The 25,510-nt window shown below is 55.6% G+C and overlaps 16 protein-coding genes across 16 annotated transcripts; 6 read left to right on the forward strand and 10 right to left on the reverse strand.

Annotated features, from left to right (window-relative positions):
* Positions 1-108: 108 nt before the first annotated feature.
* On the reverse strand, positions 109-1,003 carry SLC1_2 (1-acylglycerol-3-phosphate O-acyltransferase; the record flags this gene model as incomplete). The annotated part of the gene is made up of 2 exons (XM_056207577.1): positions 109-275; positions 304-1,003. The coding sequence occupies 2 exons, from the start codon at positions 1,001-1,003 to the stop codon at positions 109-111; spliced, it is 867 nt and encodes a 288-aa protein (XP_056063552.1).
* Positions 1,004-1,240: 237 nt separating this feature from the next.
* Positions 1,241-3,859, reverse strand: MVES1_002756 (uncharacterized protein; the record flags this gene model as incomplete). Its single annotated transcript, XM_056207578.1, has 1 exon — positions 1,241-3,859. The coding sequence occupies one exon, from the start codon at positions 3,857-3,859 to the stop codon at positions 1,241-1,243; it is 2,619 nt and encodes an 872-aa protein (XP_056063553.1).
* Positions 3,860-3,938: 79 nt separating this feature from the next.
* Positions 3,939-5,266, reverse strand: MVES1_002757 (uncharacterized protein; the record flags this gene model as incomplete). Its single annotated transcript, XM_056207579.1, has 6 exons — positions 3,939-3,998; positions 4,026-4,174; positions 4,201-4,389; positions 4,418-5,160; positions 5,189-5,205; positions 5,234-5,266. 6 exons carry the CDS (start codon positions 5,264-5,266, stop codon positions 3,939-3,941), a joined length of 1,191 nt encoding a protein of 396 aa, XP_056063554.1.
* A 554-nt stretch (positions 5,267-5,820) lies between these two features.
* Positions 5,821-7,217, reverse strand: SWD1 (chromatin binding protein; the record flags this gene model as incomplete). Its single annotated transcript, XM_056207580.1, has 2 exons — positions 5,821-7,166; positions 7,199-7,217. 2 exons carry the CDS (start codon positions 7,215-7,217, stop codon positions 5,821-5,823), a joined length of 1,365 nt encoding a protein of 454 aa, XP_056063555.1.
* Positions 7,218-7,390: 173 nt separating this feature from the next.
* On the forward strand, positions 7,391-10,120 carry MVES1_002759 (uncharacterized protein; the record flags this gene model as incomplete). Its single annotated transcript, XM_056207581.1, has 1 exon — positions 7,391-10,120. One exon carries the CDS (start codon positions 7,391-7,393, stop codon positions 10,118-10,120), a length of 2,730 nt encoding a protein of 909 aa, XP_056063556.1.
* A 108-nt stretch (positions 10,121-10,228) lies between these two features.
* On the reverse strand, positions 10,229-11,524 carry MVES1_002760 (uncharacterized protein; the record flags this gene model as incomplete). Its single annotated transcript, XM_056207582.1, has 1 exon — positions 10,229-11,524. One exon carries the CDS (start codon positions 11,522-11,524, stop codon positions 10,229-10,231), a length of 1,296 nt encoding a protein of 431 aa, XP_056063557.1.
* A 1,513-nt stretch (positions 11,525-13,037) lies between these two features.
* Positions 13,038-14,564, forward strand: MVES1_002761 (uncharacterized protein; the record flags this gene model as incomplete). Its single annotated transcript, XM_056207583.1, has 1 exon — positions 13,038-14,564. The coding sequence occupies one exon, from the start codon at positions 13,038-13,040 to the stop codon at positions 14,562-14,564; it is 1,527 nt and encodes a 508-aa protein (XP_056063558.1).
* A 314-nt stretch (positions 14,565-14,878) lies between these two features.
* MVES1_002762 (uncharacterized protein) lies at positions 14,879-17,149 on the reverse strand (the record flags this gene model as incomplete). The annotated part of the gene is made up of 1 exon (XM_056207584.1): positions 14,879-17,149. The coding sequence occupies one exon, from the start codon at positions 17,147-17,149 to the stop codon at positions 14,879-14,881; it is 2,271 nt and encodes a 756-aa protein (XP_056063559.1).
* A 97-nt stretch (positions 17,150-17,246) lies between these two features.
* On the forward strand, positions 17,247-18,031 carry MVES1_002763 (uncharacterized protein; the record flags this gene model as incomplete). The annotated part of the gene is made up of 2 exons (XM_056207585.1): positions 17,247-17,948; positions 17,978-18,031. The coding sequence occupies 2 exons, from the start codon at positions 17,247-17,249 to the stop codon at positions 18,029-18,031; spliced, it is 756 nt and encodes a 251-aa protein (XP_056063560.1).
* Positions 18,032-18,102: 71 nt separating this feature from the next.
* PRE8 (proteasome endopeptidase complex) lies at positions 18,103-18,852 on the forward strand (the record flags this gene model as incomplete). Its single annotated transcript, XM_056207586.1, has 1 exon — positions 18,103-18,852. The coding sequence occupies one exon, from the start codon at positions 18,103-18,105 to the stop codon at positions 18,850-18,852; it is 750 nt and encodes a 249-aa protein (XP_056063561.1).
* A 46-nt stretch (positions 18,853-18,898) lies between these two features.
* On the reverse strand, positions 18,899-21,199 carry ENP2 (Small ribosomal subunit biogenesis; the record flags this gene model as incomplete). Its single annotated transcript, XM_056207587.1, has 1 exon — positions 18,899-21,199. The coding sequence occupies one exon, from the start codon at positions 21,197-21,199 to the stop codon at positions 18,899-18,901; it is 2,301 nt and encodes a 766-aa protein (XP_056063562.1).
* A 100-nt stretch (positions 21,200-21,299) lies between these two features.
* Positions 21,300-21,800, forward strand: MRPL19 (mitochondrial 54S ribosomal protein YmL19; the record flags this gene model as incomplete). The annotated part of the gene is made up of 3 exons (XM_056207588.1): positions 21,300-21,531; positions 21,562-21,713; positions 21,744-21,800. 3 exons carry the CDS (start codon positions 21,300-21,302, stop codon positions 21,798-21,800), a joined length of 441 nt encoding a protein of 146 aa, XP_056063563.1.
* Positions 21,801-21,897: 97 nt separating this feature from the next.
* MVES1_002767 (sorbose reductase) lies at positions 21,898-22,680 on the reverse strand (the record flags this gene model as incomplete). The annotated part of the gene is made up of 1 exon (XM_056207589.1): positions 21,898-22,680. The coding sequence occupies one exon, from the start codon at positions 22,678-22,680 to the stop codon at positions 21,898-21,900; it is 783 nt and encodes a 260-aa protein (XP_056063564.1).
* A 295-nt stretch (positions 22,681-22,975) lies between these two features.
* Positions 22,976-23,542, forward strand: ISU1 (iron-binding protein; the record flags this gene model as incomplete). The annotated part of the gene is made up of 1 exon (XM_056207590.1): positions 22,976-23,542. The coding sequence occupies one exon, from the start codon at positions 22,976-22,978 to the stop codon at positions 23,540-23,542; it is 567 nt and encodes a 188-aa protein (XP_056063565.1).
* Positions 23,543-23,637: 95 nt separating this feature from the next.
* VPS20 (Vacuolar protein sorting-associated protein 20) lies at positions 23,638-24,250 on the reverse strand (the record flags this gene model as incomplete). The annotated part of the gene is made up of 2 exons (XM_056207591.1): positions 23,638-24,153; positions 24,242-24,250. 2 exons carry the CDS (start codon positions 24,248-24,250, stop codon positions 23,638-23,640), a joined length of 525 nt encoding a protein of 174 aa, XP_056063566.1.
* A 120-nt stretch (positions 24,251-24,370) lies between these two features.
* Positions 24,371-25,483, reverse strand: RRP36 (rRNA biogenesis protein rrp36; the record flags this gene model as incomplete). Its single annotated transcript, XM_056207592.1, has 1 exon — positions 24,371-25,483. The coding sequence occupies one exon, from the start codon at positions 25,481-25,483 to the stop codon at positions 24,371-24,373; it is 1,113 nt and encodes a 370-aa protein (XP_056063567.1).
* Positions 25,484-25,510: the final 27 nt, after the last annotated feature.

The raw sequence follows: 25,510 nt of genomic DNA on the forward strand, positions 1-25,510 counted from the left end.
GTGCAAGGAGAAGCGACCGACGCGGTGGGGTCACGCGTATTTTCACGACCTCCACACGCGCGTACACACGGGCCAAGTTATGGGGCAAAGCACGTCGGACCTATTGCGCTACATCTTTGGTTTCAGTGCGGCACTGGAAGCGCCGTGCTGAGGCTCTCCGGGTGCCGGCACGGATCCAAGTTGTTTTGCACGGGCAAGCATCGCGTTGCGGACAGTGCTTATAAGCCTGTCCGTGTCCTTGACCGTGCATCCTTTGGTGCTGATCGGGGGAAGAACTGTATGTTAGCGTAGTTGCATACGTACCAGAAATGCGAATATTACCACCTTCCATACGTGTGGAGCTGTCATAAAGGTTGTGGTAGTTTTGGCAGACCAACGGGATGATGGGAAGCTGCGTCTCGATCGCAAGGTGGAAAATGCCCTTCTTAAAGTCTAGCAAGTCCGGCACGGGCGTGTGCGAGCGCGTACCTTCCGGGAAAGCAAAAAGTGCAAGCTTGTGCTTGCGCATGTGCTGGCCCGCCTCCTTCATGGTCCTCAGCGCACTGGCACGGCTCTGCCTATCGATGAACACATTTCCACCAAGGACCATGAACTGGCCCAGCAGCGGTACCCAGCGCAGCTCCTTCTTGGCCATCACAACGCCATTGGATGGGAATATGCGGCCGAGGTAGTAGATGTCGAGAATGCTCTGGTGGTTGCCGAGGACAATGGCCGGGCGGTGGTCCAAATTCTTCTCGCCATCCACCGTGATGCGTATGCCCAGCAGCGAGCTGATCATCTTGTAAAATGAGCGCGCAACCCACCACTGCGTGTTGTATCGCCGGCCGACGAGACTCAGCAGGATAGAGTAGACCACGCCCAGGATACTGCAAATGGCCATGCACGTCATGTAGATGATGAAATTGGCATAGAAGCGCACTTTGGGATACCGCGTACCTACAAGCTTCAAGAGGAAGGTTGCACCCCCAAATGACGCGACCAGCTCCTTGCTGAGAATGCCCATGGTGTCGCTTCACACCGACCGAGCGCGCGACGCTTTTCAGGGACGCCCTAGGAATCGAGGAATTACATGCACGTTCTATTTCCTAAGCGCCCGCGATGGAACTGGCTCTGCGCAAATTTCGCATGAGCGACGCCAGGGCACGGCCGGCGGTGGGTCCCCATTCGCCGGCAGATACTTCGTCGCAGCACAGTTCAAACTCCTTGCTGGAGGATACGTGCTGCCAGTTTTCGACTTTTGTTAGCATGGAGTGTACGCACAAATATAGGTTTGGATAGAGAATTGCAGCTGGTCGAAGAGCGCGGTGCACAAGAGGTAGTTGGTCGCATTTTCCGGCGTCAGCTGCGCAATAATGTGTGCATTGGTAATGTCGCACAGCGGCAAAATATTGTATCGATGGGCCAGGCGGTACATTGACAATGCCGACGCCGGCGATACAGGCAGCATCGGAGGGTGTGGGTGCGGATCCGACTTGTTTTGGCTCGGGACTGTGCTGGAGAGCATGCCAGACTGCGAGCGCGGCATAACGCGCTCGCTCTTTTCCGTTTTGTACTGCAGTGTGCCGCCGTCAGAGCCCATGGCCACCTCGACGTGGCGTGCATTGTACATGTCAGAAAGCACGGGGTTGGACGTCGCGCCAACCTGCATTGGTGTCCGCGCAATCGACTGCGAGTAGCGCGAAAAGCTCAGTTCCTCATCGCCCATCGAATCGTCTAGGCCACTGGGCATCTCGATGCTGCGCCATTTCCAATCCGGCTTTGTCGAGCTGGATTCTTGGCCGAGAATCCAGTGGTCGTCGAGAGTTACCGCTTGGATATCCTCTTTTTTTAGCAACTGCACGTCTTCTGTGTAAAGGTAGCGCAGGAGCCAGTACATGGAGACGTAATCCGCGTCGGGGATCCGAAGAACGCGGTACGGGCGTCGAAACGCGTCGTGCGTGCGGCCGCCATTCGTGCTCGTATCGTGCTGGAGACTCTCGCTGAAACTCGAATCGAGCATCGTGGCGAAAAACTCACTGCGCGCACGGAGAATGGCAGAATGCGCCCAAAGAACGCGATCGCGCACAAACATCGCGGGTTCGTCGAGCTCGTTGGTGGGCATCGGCGTGCCGGTGGGCCACGGCTGGACAAAGGACGTGAGGCCCACACTCTCCGCGAGCTCTTTCGAAGGAAGCTGCTGGATGCCTTTTTCGCGCACAATAATCATCAAGTCGCCAGTGCTCGCATCGTCAACAAAGTTGCCCAAAGACTGGACCAAGGAGCGCGGCACATTCACCGTATCGCTCGTTTCAAATGGCAGGCGAATCGAGCTTTGTGGCTCGGCGCTGCGCTCGGGCAGGACCGAGGGGCCGCACGCAACTTGGACGACCAGCTCAAATGCATCGCTTGCGCAAATCATTGGGTCACTCAAAAGCTCATCCAAGTTTGGGATTTCAGGGGAGGAAAGGGTGGTGTTGTCCTGGGAAAATGTGTACGGGAGAAACACGCGCCAAAGGTACTCAGACTCCAGCATGCGCGGCATGCGGAGCAGCTGCGAAGGCGCACGAATGCCAAACATGACCTGCGCCGAAAGTGCGGCAGAAAATGGGACGGAAGGCATCGCAAGGTTCGTGAGATGGACCGTGAGCGTGTGGTCTGGCACTGCTGCAAGAGACAGGAGCCACTGCTCGTTGCCAAATAACGGGCGCATATTCCATCCTTCGTGCTTCTTTTCGCCCTTGCGCAGCTCGCCTAAAAACTGTGTGCTGTTGTCGAGACGCCACAAAAAAGAAAGCACTGCATTTTCTTCGAACCGACGTGATAGTTGCGCGTCGTGCGCGGGGGACGTGTCAGCAATGTTGGATAGCACACCAGGTGCGTAGGCTACAGAGCCGGGCTGGACATGCCTGTTACGCAGCTTGGCAGCGTGCACACGGGCTCCAGCGCCGGGCGTGAGCAGCACATTCGCAGCGGGCTCAATGTTGGAAATGCTCGGACCGCTCGCAAGAATGCGTTCGGCAACGTCGGGGTGCATACGCGCAGGTGCGTTTGTGTTGACGTGCGCTTGTCCGTCGCCGGACTGTGCGGCTCGTGCGCCAGCAGCGGGGCGCAGCGCTGTAGGTGCAGGCTCATCAGAAAAGTAGCCGTACAGTGAGGGCAGCAGCGCGCCGGGACCTGCGTGAGTGTGCTGCGAAAGTGTAGCAAGTAAGGTATTGGAGCGCCGATTCCGGCGCGATTCGCGTCGTCGCGTACGTGCAGGCTGCTCGGAACGCTCTTGTGCGGGCGCAGCGGGCGCAGTGTCTTGTCGCGCATCTTCGCGCGGCGCTGCATGCTGTTCAATGGGCGGCGATGGCGTCGTATCGTTCATCGCACGCTCGATATCCTGGACCTGCTCTTGCAGGCGAGCAAACGCGGCCTCGCGCGAAGCAGACGCCCGCAGCCGCGCGCTGGGCATCTCGGTTTGGCTTCTGGCAGGCGCCGCGTGTGCACCACGCACGCGAGGTGCCGGGCGCCCTACAGCAGCCACGGGTGGCACTGGAGGAAGTGCGCGTGCGCCTTGCGGCCTCGGCTCGTCGCCCCCTCGCGCCGTGCGCGCTGTATTCTGTGGCGCGGCTTGTTGTGCTGCGCCTTCGCGTCTGCGCTCCGCTGCGAGCGAAAGCCGCTCGCGTATTTCCGAGGCAACTGCGGCCGGGGTGCGCTCCTCGCTCTCCGACGCAGACGTGCGCGTTGTCGTGGCCTCCTCAGACTGGCTCTCGCCCAGCGCACGCTCTTCCGCCAGTTGAGCAGCACCGTTAAGGCCATGTGCATGTTGCGGCCTAGTTGATCCTGCACGCGAGCTACGTGCGCTCGCAAGCGGCGCCTGGCCGTCCAAACGGTGCATGGCAAAGCCCCCGATTAGTGGGAGAAGGAACACTTTGCGTCGACATTGTTTGCCACGTGGACAGCCACGCGCACGGACATTACTCGTACAATTGGTCGTTTTCTAAGGACAGGCGGATGTTGGTCGCGTCGCTAATGATCTGTGTGTAAGAAGTGCAAGTACGTACGCGGTCGACATCGAGTGGCGGTAGTGAGAAAAGCATACTCGTCGTCTCTGATCGGTCCAAATCCTCGAGTGCATCCTTGCAATTCGTTAAGATCGCAAGGCACACGTAGAGGTGCAGATCGAGCAAGTCGGGCACGGCAAAGTAGGTATCTAGTGTGAGCAGAAGCGAAACGAACCCCATAGTCGCATCAAATCGTCCATTTGCATCTCGCGGGCAAGAAGGTGCTGGAGCCAGCTGGTGGCCACAGCGACCAGGTCGACTTCCTCGGCCTCAAAGTAAGTGTGCAGCTCGGGGAGCGTCGTGCGAAAAAGAGTGAGAAATGAAGCCACACGGTGCGGCAGTGGATGCACCCGATTGTAATCCTCTGCGGTGAGCACGGGAAAAATACGCACCGATCATGGTCATAAGTCGAGCAAATGCAAAGTAAATTCCGGCCTCTGCGCGCACACACATTGCAAAGGGGACACAAAGGTACACGAGCGAGGGGTGAAAGTCTACAATGCTTGTTCCAGGCACGACGCTCGCTTGCGGTGCCCACTGGTAGGCGTGCGGCATGCGTGACTCGATCTGGTGCTGCAGGGACGCATAGTCTTCGTCGTGCTTGGTCTCGGGTAGTGTATGCTCTTCTTCGCGTATTTGCACGCCGATCTGCCCATTCAAATACGCACACAGCACATTCTCTACAATTTGCGAGAGTCGCCGCTGTGCGTGCACCGCCTGCGTATCGTCCAGGGGTGGATTCGAGCGCATGATCAGCAGTCCGTACTGCGTCGAGGGCAGAATCCGCGGGTAGGACAAACAATCAAGCACGGCAGCTTCGCTCTTTGGCGCTCCATAGCTCCCCCGCTCCGACCGGGGGCCGCGAATGACAGAGAGGCCGAAGCGCTCGGGGCTGCCTTTGTGTACGTGGAAGCGCTGGCGAAAGTAGCGCAGCACTTCGGTGCGGATCAACTTTTCGACCGAGGGGATCCGCTTGCTAAAACTCTCGTACTCCAAAAACTTACTTCGCACAGTTGTCATCTCCTGACTCTTGTTCGCAGCAAGCACGCCTAGCAGGTAAAGCCACACCTCGCCCCGCACTTGCGGCTGGATTCCATGCCGAGCATAATTACGCAGCTTGTTTAGATCGAGATACCTAGCGTGAGAGTGTGTGCGCCACATACTGCTCCTCATTTAAGAGCTGCGGTCAGAAAACATTCCGCACGCACCTCGAGGAACTCTTCCAGCGTCACGACGCTCATCGCTGCATGGCAAGCGGCGGCGCAGCGGCAGTCACGTGGAGGAACAGGCGCGGCGCAGCGCTTGCCTCCAGCCATGGTTGTCGGTGCGCGAGTGGACGCAACGCCGTGGACGCAGCCATGGGATCCCGAGAATATGTCGTTTAATATTGCGCAAGCATATTCATACCGCTCGCTAACGCTTTCAACGGCCGGCGCGATTGCTGGCGTGCTGGGTCTGCAAAACCTGGCAGGCTTTGCCTTCTTTCTGTGCTCGGTTGCTTTTGTCAATGTAATGCTGCTCGCCGTGCGTACAGGGATGCGGCCACGAGCATACTTTATGTTGGAAATGCCGTCTAACGTGACGGATCCGACGGACCTTCTCGTGCCCTCGAAGGCCGCACAACTGCGCAAACCGCCGTCGACGGTGCGCTACGTATTCCTGCTCGCCAAATGGGTTCTGCTTGGCGGCGCGCAAGACAATATGCTCAGCTTTTTGCTTTGGTGGACGTTTTGGTACGGAATTATTCATGGTATGTACTGTACACGCTTACGCCAGTGTACGATTAAGCTGCGTACTACGCAACATTTTCTTCCAGGAGCGGGGGGATAAAAAACCGCACCTGATCGTCGTCGTCGACGAAGCGACTTGTGGGGCATGGACCATTTCCCAGCCACGCTTCCAGGTTGGAATGCGCTCGATAGAGCTGCGGGGGCGCCAGGCTCTGCACAATCATGGCGTCCGACGCAGGTCCAGTAGAAAAAATGTTTACGAACCCCGTTTCCTCGTCGCGCTTTTTGCGGTTCCGTACGGCCTCGTCCTCCAAATCAAATTCATCCTCGCGCTCCTCGTACTCTACATTCTTTTCGAGCTCCTCGAATCCGGGTGCGTATGCGCTCCAAATTTCCGTAGCCTTGGTCGACCAAAGGTGCACATCGCCCGAGGATGCAATAGAAGCAATCTGCGGCTGCAATGGGTGCCATTGGGCAAAAAGCAGCGGCTCGCGCGGCCCTTCCAAAATCTTGACAAGCACGCCGCTATCGCGATCCCATATATACACGTTGTGCGCCGCATCGCGCGACGCGCCGCCCATCACATACTCCGCGTCGCTGCTGAATGCAATTCCGTTCCACGGAGTACGGCCCACCAGATCCTGGAACTTGTGGCGGAGCGTGAGCTCAAGCGGGGAGCACAGTACGTCTACTTCCATGTCGTCAGGACTGCGGTATACGACGCGAAAAGTGCGGATCGTGCGATCATTCATGTTCACAACAAGGTGCTTGCCTGTCGCGTCAAAGCCCATCTGCCGAATCGAAGAAGCGCCGACCGACACTGCGTCGCCAGCGAGAGCGCCGGTTTGGGTATCAAATAGTGCAATGCCACCTTTTGTTGTGCCGGCCGCCACCCACCTGCCATCGGGAGTAAAGCACGCCGAGGAAATCATTTCGTGCACTTTCGTGCCCTGTCCAAGGGGTATGCGACGCGGTTTGGTGGATACGTCTTGCGCGGAGGGAAACGCGACAAGGAGGCCTTGCCGAGATTCAAATACTACAAGCAGAAGCCGGCTTGTATGTGGCGAAAACACGGCCTGTGTTACGGGCGCGTCGAAACGAAGCGTACGCACACAACGCCCATGCTTCGTCGCGAGATCAAAAATGTTGACGTTCCAATCGAGCGACGACGAGACCAAGTACCGATTATACGGCGACCAGCTCACACTCGTTACCGTTTTTACATGTGCGCCGTACCAGCGCAGAACCGTGCGCGTCTCGAGATCCCAAACAGAAACCAGCCCGTCGGTTCTTCCTACCGCAAGATAGTTTCCTGCGAACAGCCCCTTGCTTCCGTTAAATGCAAGGCAATTCGCGCATGCATTCTCCAATGTACCACCTACGCGCTCTGGCGTGTCCCTTGCAAATGGATCTGCACGTTAGGATAAGCGCTCCCCAACGTACTGAGCAGCTGCGCATTCATCGCCGAACCAAGCCACGCCCACACGCGGCGCCACTTGTGGAGATGCCACGTGGCAATTAGCGAAACGCATCGAACGTGCTGGGCCGTGCTGGCACACGTGAAATGAAGTCTCGCACGGGCCGACAAACTAGTGCGTGCAGTATAAATGGGCGTGCGACCCTAACCCAAACCCCATGTCTGGATTTGAATTTACCGATCGAGCGCAACATAGCCTTGGCCAGTCTTTTCAGCAGGCCCAAGACTATGCACACGCTCATCTAGCACCTTTGCATATTGCATTGGCACTGTTGAACGATGATACGAACAACTCTACCGGCGCCCAAAGCACTAATAAAGAGTCGCAGTCGCTTTTCAAGAGCATCTGTGAAAAATGCGGCGTCGATCCACGCAAGCTTCAAGAAAAGCTCCGAGCTGCGTTGAACAAGATTCCACAGCAATCGCCCGCGCCGGATGATGTCACACTCTCTGGCGCGACCAACAAGGTGCTGAAGCAAGCACAGAACCTCAAGTCGCAGCAGCGTGACAGCTTTATTGCGCAGGACCATCTTTTGCTTGCACTCCTTGAAGATCCCACAATTGCATCGATTCTCAAGGAATGTGGCCTTGCTAACCCTGAGCTCATGCGCAACGCTATCAACCAGGCGCGTGGTGGCCGCCATATCGACTCCAAGACTGCAGAGGCAGGCTACGATGCGATAGGCAAGTACTGCACCAACCTTACCGAAATTGCCGCGGAAGCCAAGCTTGATCCTGTAATTGGCCGCGACGACGAAATCCGCCGCGTCGTCCGGGTGCTCTCGCGTCGCACAAAGAACAATGCCGTGCTTATTGGCTCGCCGGGTGTAGGCAAGACTGCGGTTGTCGAAGGCCTTGCGCAGCGCGTCGTAAACCGCGACGTACCGCCAAACCTGCTTGGAAAAATCTTTGCTCTCGATATGGGCTCGCTCATGGCCGGCGCCAAGTACAAGGGTGAATACGAAGAGCGTGTCAAGGCCGTGCTCAACGACATTGAGAAAATGACTAACGATGGCACTCCTTGCATTCTCTTTATCGATGAGATGCACCTTATGATGGCCGGCCAAGGCAGCGATAATGGCATGGACGCCGCCAATCTGCTCAAGCCCATGCTTGCGCGCGGCAAGTTGCGCTGCATTGGCGCGACTACGCTGAACGAATACCGCCAGTCGATTGAAAAGGACGCCGCGCTGGAGCGTCGTTTCCAGCAAATTCTTGTGGAAGAGCCTACAGTCGAGGACACCATTGCCATTCTCCGTGGTATCCGCGAAAAATACGAAGTTCACCACGGCGTGCGCATTATGGATGCTGCTATTGTTGCAGCCTCTCAGCTTGCCAAGCGCTACCTAACTTCACGCAAGCTTCCTGATGCAGCGATTGACTTGGTCGACGAGGCGTGTGCAGACGTGACTGTCTCGCGCGAAACAGTGCCCGAGCCGATTGACACACTAGAGCGCCGAAAGCTGCGTCTCGAGATTGCCATGCATGCCTTGGAGCGCGAAAAAGACCCGCAGAGCAAGGAGCGTTTGGCAGAAACAAGAAAAGATCTTCAGTCGCTCGAGGAAGAACTCCTACCCCTCAAGGCCGACTTTGAAGCGCAAAAGGCCAAGGGCGACGAGGTGAACAATGTGCGGCGCAAAATTGACGAGCTGCGCAGCAAAGCCCAGGATGCTGAGCGCCGCTATGATTTAGCGACGGCAAGTGACCTAACCTACTATGCCATCCCTGATCTGGAAAAGCGTCTCGAGCATCTTTTGGAGCAGGAGCGCAAGGACGAGGAAGAGGGCAGGACCAACGCGGCAAACTCGGTTACGAGCGAGAACATTGCGTCGATTGTCAGCCGTTGGACTGGTATACCCGTCTCGCGCATGCTCGAAAGCGAGCGCCAGAAATTGCTCAAGCTCGAAAAGATCTTGGACCGCGAAGTCATTGGCCAGGAAGATGCCGTGAAGGCAGTCGCCCAAGCCATTCGTCTCTCGCGCAGTGGCCTCTCGAACCAGTTGCGGCCCATTGCAAGCTTTTTGTTCTGCGGTCCTTCGGGTACAGGCAAAACGCTTATGAGCAAGACACTGGCCACGTATATGTTTGACGATCCAGACGCGATGGTCCGCATTGATGCTAGCGAGTACTCGGAGAAGCATAGCATCTCGCGTCTTGTCGGGGCGCCGCCTGGATATGTCGGCCATGATCAGGGCGGTGTCTTAACCGAGGCTGTGCGTCGCCGTCCGTTTTCCATCGTCTTGATTGACGAGATCGAAAAGGCTGCGCGCGAGTTTGTACAGCTCTTCCTCCAGGTCTTGGACGAGGGTCGCTTGCAAGACTCTCAGGGGCGCCAGGTATCGTTCCGCAACACTATTATTATCATGACGAGTAACTTGGGCTCGGCATTTATCAACGATTCGTCCGAGGACGACATCAATGCCGAGACTCGCCAGTTGGTCCAGGGTGCAATTGCCGCCCACTTCCCTCCCGAGTTTATTAACCGCATTGACAGTACGGTCATTTTCCGCAAACTCTCACGGAGCAATGTGCGCCATATTGTTGATGTGCGTCTCAAGGAGCTGCAAAAGCGCATCAATGATAATGGCCGCAAGGCGCGTCTTGACGTTACTGGGCCTGCCAAAGACTGGCTCGGAAGCATTGGCTACTCGCCTACCATGGGCGCTCGTCCTTTGACACGCGCCATTCAAGAACAGTTGCTGCACCCACTCAGTATTCTACTTCTCCGTGGCGAGATCCGCAACGAAGATGCCGAGATCCGTGTGACGTTTGACAAGGACCGCAACGGTCTGTTAGTGCACGCAAACCACGAGCCAATCGTTGCCGCAGATGCTATGGACGCGGACGATGTTGACATGGAGGAGGACGGGCTCGACCCTCTAGATTAAGTAGCGTATGATTCCCACTAGTTATATAAATAACGTTTGCGTTGACTGTGAAATTCAATTGTCCAGATAGGGGTATATACAGCTACTGGAAAAAAATTGTTGTCCCTTTTACTCTGACCTTCGTAACGTGCGTGCAAATCCTTGATTTGATGGTGAGGCATATTGCGGGATAAATGGCTGTGATGCTGGCATTTGCGCAATCCGAGGAATCGTGTGTGAAGCGGGATAGGCAGGGAGCGAACCAGACGAAGCGTTGGAACCAGTCGCACGTTCAATTGTCTGTGTGGGAATATGCGGCGGCTGCGTTCCAGGTATGGGTCCTACTGTGGGCAGATGCGCCATGAGAGACGCTGGGATATGCGGCTGCGACTGGTACCCGACAAATGAGCCCGAGACGTCAACGCCTATTGATGGGTACGCAACGTTATGCACAGTGCGGCCAGTCTCGCCCATGGTATCCTTCGACTCGCCCTCCAGCTGGGAAGGTATTTGCTGCATGAGTTGCGATTTGAGGTACATGACTTCGGAGCGCAGCGCTTCCACAGTGCTTTGCAGCGACTCGTTGTCGGATTGCAGATACTCAACTTTTGCTTGCAAAGAAACAAGCCATGCCTTTTTGCGCTGTCGACACTTGTGCGCGGCCTGTCGATTTCGTTCCAAAAAGCTGCGCCGTTTTGTGTAAGGTTCGTCTTCGGTGTCAGATTGTTCGCCTCTTGCATGATCGCCCTCGGCAAACTCTGACATGCCCAGAGAATCATCCCGGTACGGTACTTCTTGATGCTCCTTGAGGCCATTTCGTTCCATCTCTTGTTCCTCGTTTTTTGTCGCTTGGCTTAGCATGTAAAGTCCCGAAGCTGCACCGATCTCACCGACAGCAGTCGCACCGTTCGCAGAAGAATGCTTGTTTGGGTGCTCGGTGTCCGCCTCTGGCTCCGCATCGGTCGCTCGGGTCGGTGTACGGGGCCGATTTGGTTCGCCCTCTGCTGTCGAAACAGCGTCAAACGATCGTTCCACTGCCGTGGGTGTAGGTGCATTAATACTGGGAGAAAAACTTGGCATAGATTCAGCGACGGATGCAAACACGCTGGCCGTGCTGATCGCAGACATATTGATTCCCGAAATGGGCGTAAATAGGGGTGCAGGCGTAATTGGATTGTTAGGGAGGAGCGACAAAAAGGCAGACGTAGACGATACACCCGCCCTTAACGGCGCTGCACTCGTAGCTACACTGTTGGGTATTACTTCGGCTGAACATGTCAGCGAAGGTATCGCACCAATGGCAGTTGGTGAGGAGATATTATTCACTTCGTTCATCGCCGGCACAGCTGGGCGCATCATGTTTACCGTGCTCGGGTGCGATACAGGCACCGCGTCTACATGAGCCACATTCACTGTTGATCTCATGTTTGAGTTAGCATTGCTGATTTTCATCCTTTACTCATTACACCGGTCAAAACGCAGTACACAAGATTGCCTGGGTTTTTTTAAAAAGCACCCTAAGCAAGGTGGATCTCAACAAGCGTGGAAATCTGAACGTGGTGACAAAAACCCCACGCAATAAAAAAAATTGGTTGGGCAAGCGCCGAAGCCGTGACTTTCAAATTCTGGTCAGGGCACACCTTTCGACGCGACCAAATCGGTGCTCCCGCAGCAGAAAACAGCGAGATCGGTGGAAAGAAAGCAGTGTCTACAACAAAAACCCAACGAGTGACTGTCCTCACGCAGACAGACGCACCTGTTGCCACCTCAAGTAAACTATGACGTCGGCTACATCTCAAACTTCGGTCACGTGCTTTGGTTTTGGCCTTTGGGTTAGCCGATAGACGGACGCCCAGGCTACGTACGGTTGTTCCTGAACACATGGCACAACCCTCGATTGCGGGGTTTTCTGCGCGCGAACCCTGTGCGCAAAAAAAAAATCGGGGCGGTCTCGCAAAGCGAAAGCACCAGCGATTATGCACCACATAGACGATGAGCGTCCGAGCGTGCCAGAAAATTACACCGAGGTACGTGCACGGGCGGCGCACTCATTAGCAGATATCTGTGAACAATATACCCATGACGGAATCCATGATAGATTTGCAAAAGCTATTTAGACGCTTGGGATCTGTGTATGTTGAGTAGCGCATACTGACGTGCAGAAAGGAAATACAGCTGACCATGCGGAAAGGCAAGCACAAACTTTATGGGCGTGTATCATTTATTGCTGCTGAGCAAGCAAAGCGTGCTGTAGAGCGGCTTAACACGGAAGAAGCGTTTAAGCCGATGACCGCAAAACCGTACAAGGAGCTCGCTGCCCGAATTGCCGAAGCGCCTCGTAGCATGGGTTATGACGAAGCGCGCGAGACTGTGCCTGTATATGCAAAAATGAATACCACAAAAACGGGTGCGCTAGACGCTAAAAGCACACCTGCTGATTGTGAAAAGCGCGGTGCTGCGGATACCCAAGATCGCGCCGCACATATATCCAACCTCGGAGCTTCCGTGAGCAATGACACGCTTGTGCAGCTATTTGCGCCGTACTTTCTCACGAAAGCTACCGTCATGCGACGTCAAAAGTACCCACGTGTATCGCGCGGATTTGCGCTGGTTGAGTTTGACACGCCCGAAAATTTGAGGAAAGCTATGAGGGAAAAGAATGGTGCAGAGCTTCATGGCCGTTGCATTGAAATAACAAAAATGCATACACGCAGTTGATCATTCGAAAGAGTGATGAGCTAAGCGCGCGTGCTACATTATGTACGTAGGACCTACTATACCAGCCTCGTCTTCCAGCAGCACTTCTTCCAGCTCCGAGGAGATGCAGGATGACTTAAACGGGCCAATCACAACAATGCAGTAGCTGAAAGACGCCACCGGCCCCACCGGTCAGACAGTGTATGTGGAGGCCCGGTTCGCATTCCCCCATTCACCCACCATGTCAGCCGTGCTGCAAAACACACCTGTTGAAGCGATCCCGCAGATCGTTGAGAATCTCCGCTCAGCATTCGCTACCGGAAAGACGCGCAGCGTTGAGTACCGCAAGAAGCAGCTGAAGCAGCTCTACTTCCTGATCCATGACAATGAAAAGGCGTTCGTTGAAGCGATTCGCAAAGATTTGGGTCGCCCCGCGATGGAGACCGTGTTTGGCGAGGTTATCTCGATTAAGAACGAGATTGTGGACACGGTCAAGAACTTGGACAAGTGGGCTAAGCCGACAACGGTCAAGGCTGGCGCTGCATACATGCTACACACTACCCAGATTAACAAGGACCCCAAGGGCACCGTGCTTGTCATGGGTGCGTGGAATTACCCCATCACAGTCCAGATAGGCCCCATGGTTAGTGCAATTGCGGCGGGCAACACGACGGTGCTCAAACCGTCGGAGCTTTCTGCAAACTGTGCGCAGCTCATTGCAGACCTCTGGCCCAAGTACATGGACCCCGAGACGACGGTCGTGGTCAATGGCGCCATCGACCAGTCCACTGCCATTCTCGATCAGCGCTTCGAGCACATCTTTTACACTGGCAGCGGAAACGTCGGTCGCATTGTCGCCGCCAAGGCGTCCAAGTGGCTGTGCCCCGTCTCGCTTGAATTGGGCGGCAAGTCGCCCGTAATTATCGACCATACAGCAGACTTAAAGATTGCTGCACACCGTGTTCTTTGGGCTAAACTGTACAACACTGGACAAACTTGCGTTGCTCCGGACTACATCCTGATTGAGCGCAGCATCCAGGATCGGTTTGCCGCGGAGCTCGTCCAAGCCGCCAAGGAATACTGGCCGTCGATGACCAAGGACGTGCGCGACTTTGGTCGCATCGTGAACGAACGCCACTGGAAGCGTGTACAGAGCCTGATTTCGCAGAGCAAAGGTGAGATTGTAATGGGCGGTGCAGAGTACAGTGAGGAAAGCGAGAAGTTTGTTCCTTTGACGGTGCTGAAGAATGTGCACCCTGACGATGCAACGATGGATGATGAGATCTTTGGTCCTGTGCTTCCCATGGTCCCTGTCGACAATGTGCGCGAGGCGATCGACTTTATCAATGCGCGCGACCAGCCGCTTGCGCTTTACTTTTTTACTGCTAATGACGCCACGGCAGAGTATATTATGACGTACACGCGCTCTGGCTCTGCTGTGCGCGGTGATATGCTGCTCCAGTACGTGATTAACGAACTGCCGTTTGGTGGTACCGGTCCCTCTGGCTACGGTGCATACCACGGCAAGCACGGGTTCGACACCTTTAGCCACCAGCGTGCGTACGTTGAAGAGCCTGCGAATGGTATTCTTGGCCGTGTTGTAGAGGCCATCATGTCTTCGAGGTACCCCCCGTACACACCGCGGAAGCTCGCTCTCTTCCGCTACACGCTCTCGCACTCTGCCTTCTTTGGCCGTCCCAAGAACCCCAATGAATCGAACACCTCGCTCGACCGCGGCGTGCCGAAACAAGTACGTACTAAGCTGTAATGGATTTTAACGCCAGTGTCTTTGGCGCCGCTGCAGTGTCAAGAAGCTTGTCTTGCTTGTCTTGGCGCTTGCCTTCATTGTTGGTAGCCTGCGTGGATAAAGACGAATTGTGTTTTGTACTTTTCTAGTCAAGATGCAGTGTTTCCTGATGAATATTGGCGTACAGTTTGTCATTAGATGCTTGCGAGAATGCCATGTTTTCTGTGAGCGCTTGTCGCTGCAACATTGCTATGCCCTTGCGTTGTAGTACGCTCCAATTGCACTTGGTATTCTCATCCTGCAAAGATGGTGCTATGTGCATTAGCGCTATGTCACTATCCTGCCTCTTTCTCAGCATCCGTCTCCTCCCCATTCCCCTCTTCCTCCTCAATCACCGCAGCGGGCACTTCGCGCCGTAAATTCATCCCACGCATCGGCTGACCTGTCGTAGCACTCGCTGCGGACGCCAACGCTACCGGAGCCTCTCGCCATGGCCTTTGCACGCTAAAAGGGTTGGGACTGTCAAGCGCACTGCGCCTATTGCTGGGCGCTTGTGCCGTGCCCAGCTGTCCAATTCCGCCCGCATAATGTACTTCCTCATCAATCCAATCGTCTTCGTTGGACTGCGAAAACACATCGCGCGAGGACGGCGCCATACTTGGAGGCACGATTTCTAATTGCGCGCCTTGAATATGCGCAGGATTACGAGGAAGCGGCGCTCGTGATTTCGGCTCTGTGTCGGGCAGTGGGAGCGGCCCCTTAAAGGGGGAAAAGGTACGACGAGCAATGAACAAAGCGTTTTCTTGCTTCGTGTCCGACATGGTAGATATGCTCGTCTGGCGATGGAATGCAGCTGCAAGATGCTCATCGCGGCCCCTGTCCGACGAATCGCTCGCCATAGAAGCACTTCTTTTCTGTGCCACAGTCCCGGGTGCATGCAGACTACTCCGCCTTGACACGTGTGCGCGGATTGAAGAGGTTTCTTTGGGTACGTTCCAGGACCCCTGCCGGCTATGTGCACGACGAGCCGAGTTCCACGATAATGCGCGGCTTAGTGGCCCGTCTACAACTTGAGGAGTTGTTGGCGGACTGAACGAGCTCCCGAGCGAGACACGGCGCGAACGCCTACTTCCAACGTTGGGTTCGCGGTGCAATGAATTGCGGCTCGCCGTGCTTGACGTGCGCCGCAGCATGGGGGTCTGTGTATGCTGCAGCAAATCTGCAGCGCGCCATGTGTCCATGCCGCTGGGCTCGGCGGTATTCGTTAGTGGGCTCGGCGAAGCTTGCCGAGAGTCGCAAGCGCCAGAAGACAATTCGTCTCCCTGGGCGTCGTAGTTAAGCGCTTCCGGTCCTGCAGGCGGTTGCCACCAGCTGCGGTCCGTACGCAGCCAAGACGTGACGTAAGTGATGAGCGATTGCTGGCGCAGCGGCGGAGTCGGTGGTGTCTCGCATGTCTCTGCAAAAGGCAGCGTGGTGTACAGTTCGAAAGCCGGGACTGTGTGGGCCCGTGCTGCGCTCGCACCCTTCCTGCGCACCAAAAGCCACCACAAAGCGCCGGCTGCATCGCACGCGTTGGTCATGACACTGTGACGAATTTGGCCAACAGCAAAACCAAGCGTGTGCAAGGTTTGAAACAGCTGCTGCTCGTGCACGCTTTCAAACGGTTCGTACACGGGATTGCTCAACATGGCCACGTAATCCATGCGCTCTGGTATCCGAGGCGATGAAGGGCACGACGCTGTGTCGCATGCAGAAGGTTTGGCTGTGCCTGTATACCAGGAATGCGAGAGAATCGCACGAATGGAGCACCGCCGTGTGGGATCTTTTTGAAGCAGCTGGGTGAGCAAATCGTGCGCTTCTGCGGACAGTCCCGGAGGTATTTCGACGGGCTCATGGATAATTTTCCACCGCATCTGTGCCTCGTTGTCGTCGTCAAACGGTAAATAGCCACAAAGCAAAACAAATAAAATCACGCCCAAGGACCAAATGTCAATTTCCGCCCCGTGGTAGCGCAGTCCCGCTAGCATCTCTGGTGCTGCATATGCGGTCGTGCCGCAACGTGTAAGCATTATTTCACCACGCTCGTACTCGCGCGTGAAGCCGAAGTCGCTAATTTTGATGTGGTGTGCCGCGTCGAGCAAAATATTTTCCAGTTTTAAATCGCGGTGCACAATGCCGTTGGCGTGAATGTAGGCAACGCCTAGGCACAGTTGAGCAAACATATTGCGCGCTTCTGCCTCCGGCAGCGAGCCACGCGCTAAAATATAATCATACAGCTCACCTCCCTCGCACAGCTCTGTCATCATCCAGATGCACGATTCAGACTGAATAACTTCATAAAGCTGCAGCACATTTGGGTGATGCAGTCGGCGGTGGTGATGGATTTCCCGTGTGAGACTCGCGACGTGCTGTTTGGGAATCTGTTTTGCTGCAACGCGTGCATTTGTCAATCTGTGCGTCGCCATGCGCACTTTTCCATACGCGCCCTGCCCGATGGACCGCTGCAGCGTGTAATTTCCAATCACGGAAAACTTGCGCGAGGTCAGCGCTCGGCCAATCCCGTCGTACGCAGACGACAAGCGCGCTCGGCGGTTCCGACGCTCCATCGCGCACAGACGTGGAGAGGAAGTGCCAAATTTAGTCAGCGACGCGAGCCGGAGAATTCACGCGCGGGACGGCATGACTTGTTCGACTCGCTTCACCATGGCCGAGGAACTCAAGTACGGCAACGCCAAGTACGTGTTTCTGACGGATTTCGATGGTACCATCACGCTTCTGGACTCGAACGACCACATGGTCGACACTGTGGGCATGGGCTACGAGAACCGGCGCAAGATCAACGACGACATTGTCGCGGAGCGCAAAAACTTCCGCGAGGGTTTCCGCGAGATGATGCAGTCTGTCAAGCGGCCCTTGTCGGAGATGGAAGAGCTGGTACGCCGCGACGTGAAACTCGACCCTGGCTTCAAGGAGTTTTACGCATATGCGAAATCACACGACGTTCCCGTGATTATTATCTCGTCCGGCATGGAGCCTATTCTCCGCTCGATCCTCTCTAATTTGATCGGCGAGAAAGATGCTCATGAGATTGACATCATTTCGAACCAAGTCCGGTTTACCGACCCTGAGCAGAAGGGCACAACGTGGGAAATTGTTTACCGTCACCCCGACAACCCGTTCGGCCACGACAAGTCGCTGAGCATTCTCCCCTACCGCCAGATGGCCAACTCGCCACTTCTTTTCTTTGCCGGTGACGGCATTTCGGACATGTCCGCGGCACGCCATGCAGACGTGCTCTTTGTAAAGGACAAGCAAGACAACGACTTGGCCACCTACTGCAACAACAACAACATCAACTACCACCTGTTCAAGGACTGGAGTGTTCCCAAGAAAATGCTACAGGATGTACGTAAAAGACACGCGACTTACCACAGCTTATCGAAGGCAACGTACAGACCGACCAGATCATTACCAGCCGTTTTTCGTAGCGCTTTAGTCAAGGTTAATATCACGTGGTACAACGGTAGGCCGCGCGTCGCAGCGTCGCTGTACCTTCACGATGAGCGCAGGTGCAGGCGAAGGCGCGTACAGTTTCTCGCTCACCACCTTTTCCCCCAGCGGGAAATTGGTGCAGATTGAGCATGCACTTGCGGCAGTGAACCAAGGTACGACAAGTCTTGGTATCAAAGCATCCAATGCTGTCGTGATTGCGACGGAAAAGCGTGTGCCATCGCCTTTGGTGGACGACGCTGCGGCAGAAAAGGTCGCCGTCGTGTGCCCTAACATTGGAATCGTGTACTCTGGTATGGGCCCCGATTTCAGGATACTGCTCGCGCGCGCACGCAAGATTGCGCAGTCCTACTGGAAGGTCTACGGCGAATACCCACCGACCAAGATTCTTGCCATGGAGATCGCGACAATCATGCAGGACGCGACCCAGAGCGGTGGTGTGCGTCCCTTTGGCGTGTCGCTTCTTATTGCAGGGCACGACGCGTGTGGGCCCGCACTCTACCAGGTGGACCCGAGCGGAAGCTATTTCATGTGGAAAGCCAGTGCGATTGGCAAGAACATGACCAACGCGAAAACCTTCCTCGAGAAGCGGTATAGCGACGATATCTCGCTTGAGGACGCAATTCACACCGCGATCCTTACGCTCAAGGAAGGGTTCGAGGGCCAAATGACAGAAAAGACAATCGAGATCGGGATTGTGGGCCAGGCGACCAAAGCGCTGGTCAATACAGGCCTCACGCCAGAGCCCGTGTTCCGTCGCTTGACAGAGCAGGAAGTGAGGGATTATCTCGCACTTTAAGTAGTAGTTCTCGCTATAGATTGTACACACACGACCTACCACATCGCTAGTTTGCGCTGTTTGCGCGCATCACATTCTTGCTGGCACTTCTGCCAGGCTTGCGGCGCTGCTTGCGGCCAAAGCGCGCTTGCTCGTCAAGCGCTTCCACGCCGTAGCCTTGTTCGGCGCCTGCGCCTTTCGAAAGGCCTGCGCCAAACGTGTCTTGCGCAGGTTTCTTGGTGCGTTTCGTCTTTTTGGGCTCGTCACTGGCGCCAGAAGGCGTGAAGGAGAAAGACATGGCGCCCGCCATGGCGCTCTGCGGCTGCGTATGTGCACTGGCATGTGTATGAAGACGTGCGCGCTCGCCAAGACTCATCATATCTGTGCCCTCGCTTGCACCGCGCTCGTCCACAAGGCGCGGCGCACTGTGTGCGTTGCGCGGAACGGCTTTGGAAGCGCGCACAGGAGGGGGCGCAGGCGCTTCTTCTTCGGAAGACGACTCCATTTCTTTTTGGTCCGGATCAAGCGACTCTGTATCGCTCTCGAGCGCCTCCTCCATGGCAGGCACCAGTTTGCGCTCCGACTCGCGCAATGCAGGCTTCGGTGCCGCGCTTGCGCTGGGATTAAGCAAAGCGTACTCGCGGCTAGTCTCGTCCACTTCAAATTCGGGGTTGGTGAAAAGTTCCTTGAAACGTGTATCCTCCAAAATATCGCTGGTATCTTGCGCTGCCTTTTTTCCTGGCTGCGCCGTCGCAAACTTTGTGGCGAGCTTGCGGTTCACTTGAATATTCTTGCCCAATTGCGGCGCTTTCGTTGCACGCACACGACTCTCTGCCTCGCGTTCAAGTTTGGACTGGATGGCACGTTGTTTTGCCTCGGCGTACGCGTGAGGGTGTGCAAGCAAGCGCGCGCGTTCGTACAGCTTCAGCGAGATAAAGTATCCGTGCATGTACGGTCGCAACAAAGGAGAGCCAACCAGGTGTGCCAAATCCAAACGCTCCAGCTCGGCCTGATCAACAAACTTGAAGTCTTCGTATGCGTTTGTTGCGCCGCCGACACCGGCTGCGTCGCTGCTTTCAATTTCGTCGGTAATATTGTCGATAAAGCTGCACCACTTGGGTGCAGGACCAAGTGCAGGCACATACCAAGCCACCATCTGCGTCGCTTCAGCGGTGGAAAAAATTAGGCCACTTCCGGGATAGTGCTGTACATTGTTCAAATTTGCCGTCGCAGCAGGCGGCGCGATCGACACCACATTATCGCCCGTATCGCGCTCCCAAATCTTGATCACTTTGGCGTCGGCACTGAGCACGGTGCCGAGCGATTCAGAGCGTGCATGCGCGTCTGCACCCATGTTGCCAGCGGCCAGTGCAGCACCGTGATCGCCGGGCCACGAGAGCGAGTGAACCGGAAGACCAAAACCTTGGTCCTTGGTCATGTACGGCTTGTCCATGCGCAAATCAAATAAAAGTACATGGCCTGTACTAGTCCCGACCGCCATATTTAGGCCGTCTTCGGAAGACGCGAGTGCAGTGACTGCGAGCGATTCCGAAGCACGCACAACGTCGCCTTCTTCGTCGTCGTGCACACCAACGCCGGGAAGTTGCCTGCGTGCAGCAAGAAGCGCGGTATCCATAAGAGTGGATGTCGCAATGCTAAGCGCACCTGCTTGGTGGCGCATGCGGGGATCCCAAAGCTCGACGATCCCGTTGCCTTCTGTGCCGAAACTCAGGAGACCGTGCGCAGGATTCACGTCGATGGCGTTGCAGCCCGTGACCAAATTACCGTGCGACCCAAGCACGTAAGACGCAAGGAAGCGGCCTTGGCTCAGGTTTACGCGGTACACTTCGTTGCCGCTCGCACCGACCAATGCATCGGCGGAGGGGAAATGGTAGTTGAGTGTGCGCCCGAATCGCGGAAGACGCACTCTTGTATGAGTACCGCCCTGTGCATGCAGCTCCAGTGAGCGGTCGCTCTGCAAGTGAAGTGACTTTGTCCAGTCATCAGAGAGAAGAACAAAGTCGACGTTTTCCGCATCGGTGTGCCGCTCGAATTTCAGACTGAGCTGCTCGCAGTCCCACAAACGTATTTGTGGCTTGTATGTGCCGGAAGCCATAATGTTCCGTCCATCGCGAGTAAATCGAATTTTGTTGCTTGCTTCAGGGAACTCAAAGTCCTGAATCAGCTCGATTTTCGAGAGGATTTTGTCGTTTTCAATCGCGCCTTTTCGTTTCTTGCGCTTATTCGACGAGCCAGATCGCCTCAAAATATCAGGAAGTGAAGATGAGTTGTAGGATGCATCTGTAGCAGACGTGGATGATGCTCCAGACACGATATACACCCGCGCGGGCTCATGCGTCGCCGACATGACCACAGCGTCGGAAAAAGAGTGGAGGGCGCGCAGATTTTTGGTGGAAGCGTCACGTGTTCAGTCCTGCCTTCCACCCACGCGTCGCTGTCGCTGCAACATGTCCAAGGCTGGCGGCAAGCAGTTAATTGCTACGCTGGTGAAGCTAATGGTCCCGGCTGGTACCGCTTCGGCACAACCACCTGTTGGCCCTGCACTGGGTGCTAAAGGTGTCAAGGCTATTGACTTTGCAAAAGAATTCAATGCACGCACTGCCGACTTGGAGCCAGGGCTTCTTACGCCGACTGTGGTCACCGTTAACCCTGACCGCTCGTTCTCTTTCACAACTATGAGTACGTGTACAGAGTGGCACTGACATGCAGCACCGCCTACATCATTGCTGCTGAAACGCGCTGCAAATATTACTACCGGCGCTCGGAAGCCGGGCGCGGAAGTGACGGGCACGATCAGCATCAAGCAAGTCTATGAAATTGCCAAAATTAAAATTAAGGATGTGGATGTGAACGAAAAAGAGGTGCGTGTGGCAAAGACTCAATAACACCAGATGTGCAAGGTCGTCGCAGGTAGTGCACGGAGTCTTGGACTGAGGATTGTGCGGTAGGCACGACGTTGTGAATACCATGATATAGATACAATGCACGACACGGCTCATACAGACTAACTCACTTTCATTGATCAATGTACGAAGCGCGCTACAATTACCAAACGGTGAAGCCACCGTCGGGGCGGATCTGGTGGCCAGTCATGTAGCTGGCGTGCTCACTGAGCAAAAACAAAGCGGGAGCAGCCTGCTCGTGGGGCTCCGAAAAGCGGCCCATGGGCACAGAAGCAGCCTGGTAGTCGCGAATCTTTTGGTCCATGCCGCTGGTCTGCTCCGTGTTGCAGAAACCTGGCTCAAGCGCATTCACGCGAATACCGTACTGGGCCCACTCGGCAGCAAGACCCTTGACCATATTCGTCACGGCGCCCTTGGACGAGTTGTAGAAAACTTGAGTAAGCGGGTCATTGAGACCCTTTTGGTTGTACACCTCGGCGGACATGGACGAGGTCACGACAATTGAACCCTTCTTGAAGCCAGAATCAATCCAGTGCTGCGCAACAGCCTGCGCGACGTTGAACACGCCGAGCACGTTGACGTCAAACACAAAGCTAAAGTCCTTGGGCGTCATCTCGAGCGCAGGCTTGACGACCGACACGCCGGCGTTCGCAGCAAGACCCGTTACCTGGCCAAGCTCCGACTCGACCTGCTTAACAGTGGACTTGACAGTCGCAGCATCAGAGACGTCGCACTTGTATGCCTTAACTTTAACGCCAAACTCCTTCGCGAGCGAGTCCGCAACCTTGTCCGCCTCGGGGTGCTTGTGGTAAAGCATTGCGATATTGGCTCCAGCCTCAGCGCAGGCCCTGCTAATGCCAAGACCAATACCACGGTTACCACCGCTGCAAATAACGGTTCCAGTAAGCTTAAGTTCAAAACCCATTGTTAAGTGTGTAAAGTCAAGATGCGGGGCCGCTTTATTATAACGACACGGGACTGGTAGTTTGCGCGGGCCACGGCAGCCTACGACCCTGCAGCCCGATAACCGCTACAGCGCGTGGCTAATCGGATAATGATGACTCAGCCGCATCCGATCATTTTCTCGCCAATTTGATGGTGGCGTTGACAAATAAGCTATTTCGCGCCACTCATTGGCTGCGGAAAAACTCGTAGAGAACCATTCGTATAAGTATCCAGGACGTCGCGCAGAGGCTTGCCACACCTACACACCACTCTTCATGACATTCTTGCAAACTCTTGCAAACACTGCGGGCCGTCGCGGCATGATCCGCGCGGTTCCTCCTATGCTGCGTGCTCCGCAGCAGGTGCGTATGTACCACGAGAAAGTACTGGACCACTACAACAACCCACGCAATGTCGGTTCGTTCCTCAAGACGGACAAGAACATCGGTGTGGGTCTCGTGGGTGCGCCAGCATGTGGCGATGTTATGAAGCTCAGCATTAAAGTGAGCAAAGACGGAATCATTGAAGACGTCCGATTCAAGACGTTTGGATGTGGCTCTGCGATTGCGAGCTCGAGCTATATGACTGAGCGCGTCAAGGGACTCTCTCTTGAGCAAGCCGGTGCGATCAGGAACACGGAAGTTGCACGCGAGCTTTCCTTGCCCCCAGTCAAGCTGCATTGCTCCATGCTTGCCGAAGATGCGATCAAGAGCGCAATCAAAGATTATAAGAAGAACTTCGATGTGACTGGCAACAAGAGGCAAGGCCATATTGAGGTTACACAAGATGTTGCCACCGGCCAAACAACGGCCGTGCCGCATGTTGGATCCGGAACGGTCTAGACTTGATATCGAGATATCCACGAATATGTGGCGCGATGCGCTGTGAACTTCCCTTTTCCCTTTATACATGATTTGTACGAAACGAATGGTTGATTTTATGTTTGCTCTGCAAGTAGCTGTTTGTGGGTATAGGTACTGCTGCTGGCCACGACTGCCGGTGGGTCAGTGGGCAGTGAAGATGGCACAGACGGCATAGGAGCAAGTGGTACAGGAGCTGACGGCGCCGCGCCTAGCGCCTCCATCTCGGCATCCACTGCCGCCTGCTCCTCTGCAGTAAGCTGCGCTGCGAGGCGGTCCGCCACGTCCTGCTGATACTGCTGTGCTTCCGCTGTATCATCCATGAGCCGCTCTACACGCTCGATATCCATCTCCGAATGTATTTTCTGTAGTACTTCATTGCCGCGTTCCAGGCCATGCATGATGCTCTGCTCCATCGCGGCATACTCAATCGTAGTTGCCAATTGCTGCAGCGTCGCCAGCTGCTCGTCCGTCTTTTCAATCAGTGAGCGCTGATACGCGCGACTCTGCAATGCAAGACGTGCGCGACCCTTATCACCCAATGCAATCGCATCGCGCGCAATTGCAAGCTCGCGATCGAGCACGTACTGGAGCTACGGTCAGCACGGCTCGTTACGTGCCTTGACTTGGTAGCGCCGGATCCGATCACGCTGCAACTTCAAACTTAGGTTAAGATACTACAATATACATACTCCAACACTGCGCGGTCCCGCGGCGTGATGTGCGGGCCTTTTGAGCTCGTCGCGCCCATGGCAAAAGGCAAAGGTGCTACGGCCAAGTGGTTTTGGTATCACGTGGTGTGGAGAAAGCCTAACCTCGGCGCCCACGCTTGCGGGGCCGCATATCCGAGCGCATATCCGTACGTGAGCCGCCGCCGAGCGCTGCGTCGAGCGACTTGCGGTCTTTTTGTGCGTCTTTGCGCTGCTTGCGCTCCATCGCCTTCTTGACCGCTGCACCGCTGCCTTGGGGACCCGCGAGGTGCTCGTACTTTTTCTGCAGCAACGCTGCATGCTGCTCTTTGCGTTTCGGGAAGTAGGGCTGCTGGCCAGCATCGACACGGCGCTGGTTTTCCTTTTTAATGGTGGACTTGACTGCTCGTTCCTGCCCGCGCCTTTTACGCTCGTTGCGCTGGCTCTCTGCACGACGAAGCGCTAGCTCGACATTCTGCCGCTCCTCGCGGATGCGCAGTGCCTGCTCGCTCGTCGCGCGTGGTCCTGCATGATGCGCCTCCATACGTTTTAACCGCTTGTGTGTTGTGTGCAAGGCAGCAAGCTCTTCTTCATAGACGCCAGGCAAAAATTTGTACGATTTCTGCATAAGATCCATGTTCACAGGGCCTGCCGACAGATTGTCAAAGCGAGGATCGCGCTGCTTTGAGCGTTGCATAGGCTCCACAACTGTGCGTGTGCGACTTACCGGGCGGCGAGAGGAGGTGGCCGTAGGCGCGGATTTGTGCTCGCGCTTTTCAATGTGGCCATGTGCTTCGCTCCTCGCTGTCGTGCGCGGAAGCTTGCCTTTTGATTGCAGCGTCTGTTCGCGCAGTAGCTGTTTCGCCTGCTCGCGCCGCTTGCGCAGCGTGTCTGGGTCGGTCGATTCACGTTTCGGCGCATGCTTGCGCATCGCTCGCTGTGCACGCACTAAGTTCGCATATGGGACACTCTCGATCTGCTGGCGGAGTGCACTCTCGCCATCGGACGAGGCCGTGTCGCTGTCATCCGACGCATCTTCCTCCAAGTCGTCTTCGTCGAAGAATTGTGCATACCCCGGACCTTGGTCGCTGTCTTGGTCGTAATACGCAGCAGCGTCATGCTCGTTAACATCTGCATCGCTGTATGTATCTGACGATGTTGGTGCATCCTCTACATCGACATACGCCGTCTCAGGCATCGCTGCGCGGTTGCGCCCAAGGCCTGTGTTGGCCATAGCAAAGAAAAAGAGCCACGTGTGCAA

Source organism: Malassezia vespertilionis, chromosome 5, assembly GCF_029542925.1.
Source record: "Malassezia vespertilionis chromosome 5, complete sequence".
Lineage (NCBI taxonomy): Eukaryota > Fungi > Basidiomycota > Malasseziomycetes > Malasseziales > Malasseziaceae > Malassezia > Malassezia vespertilionis.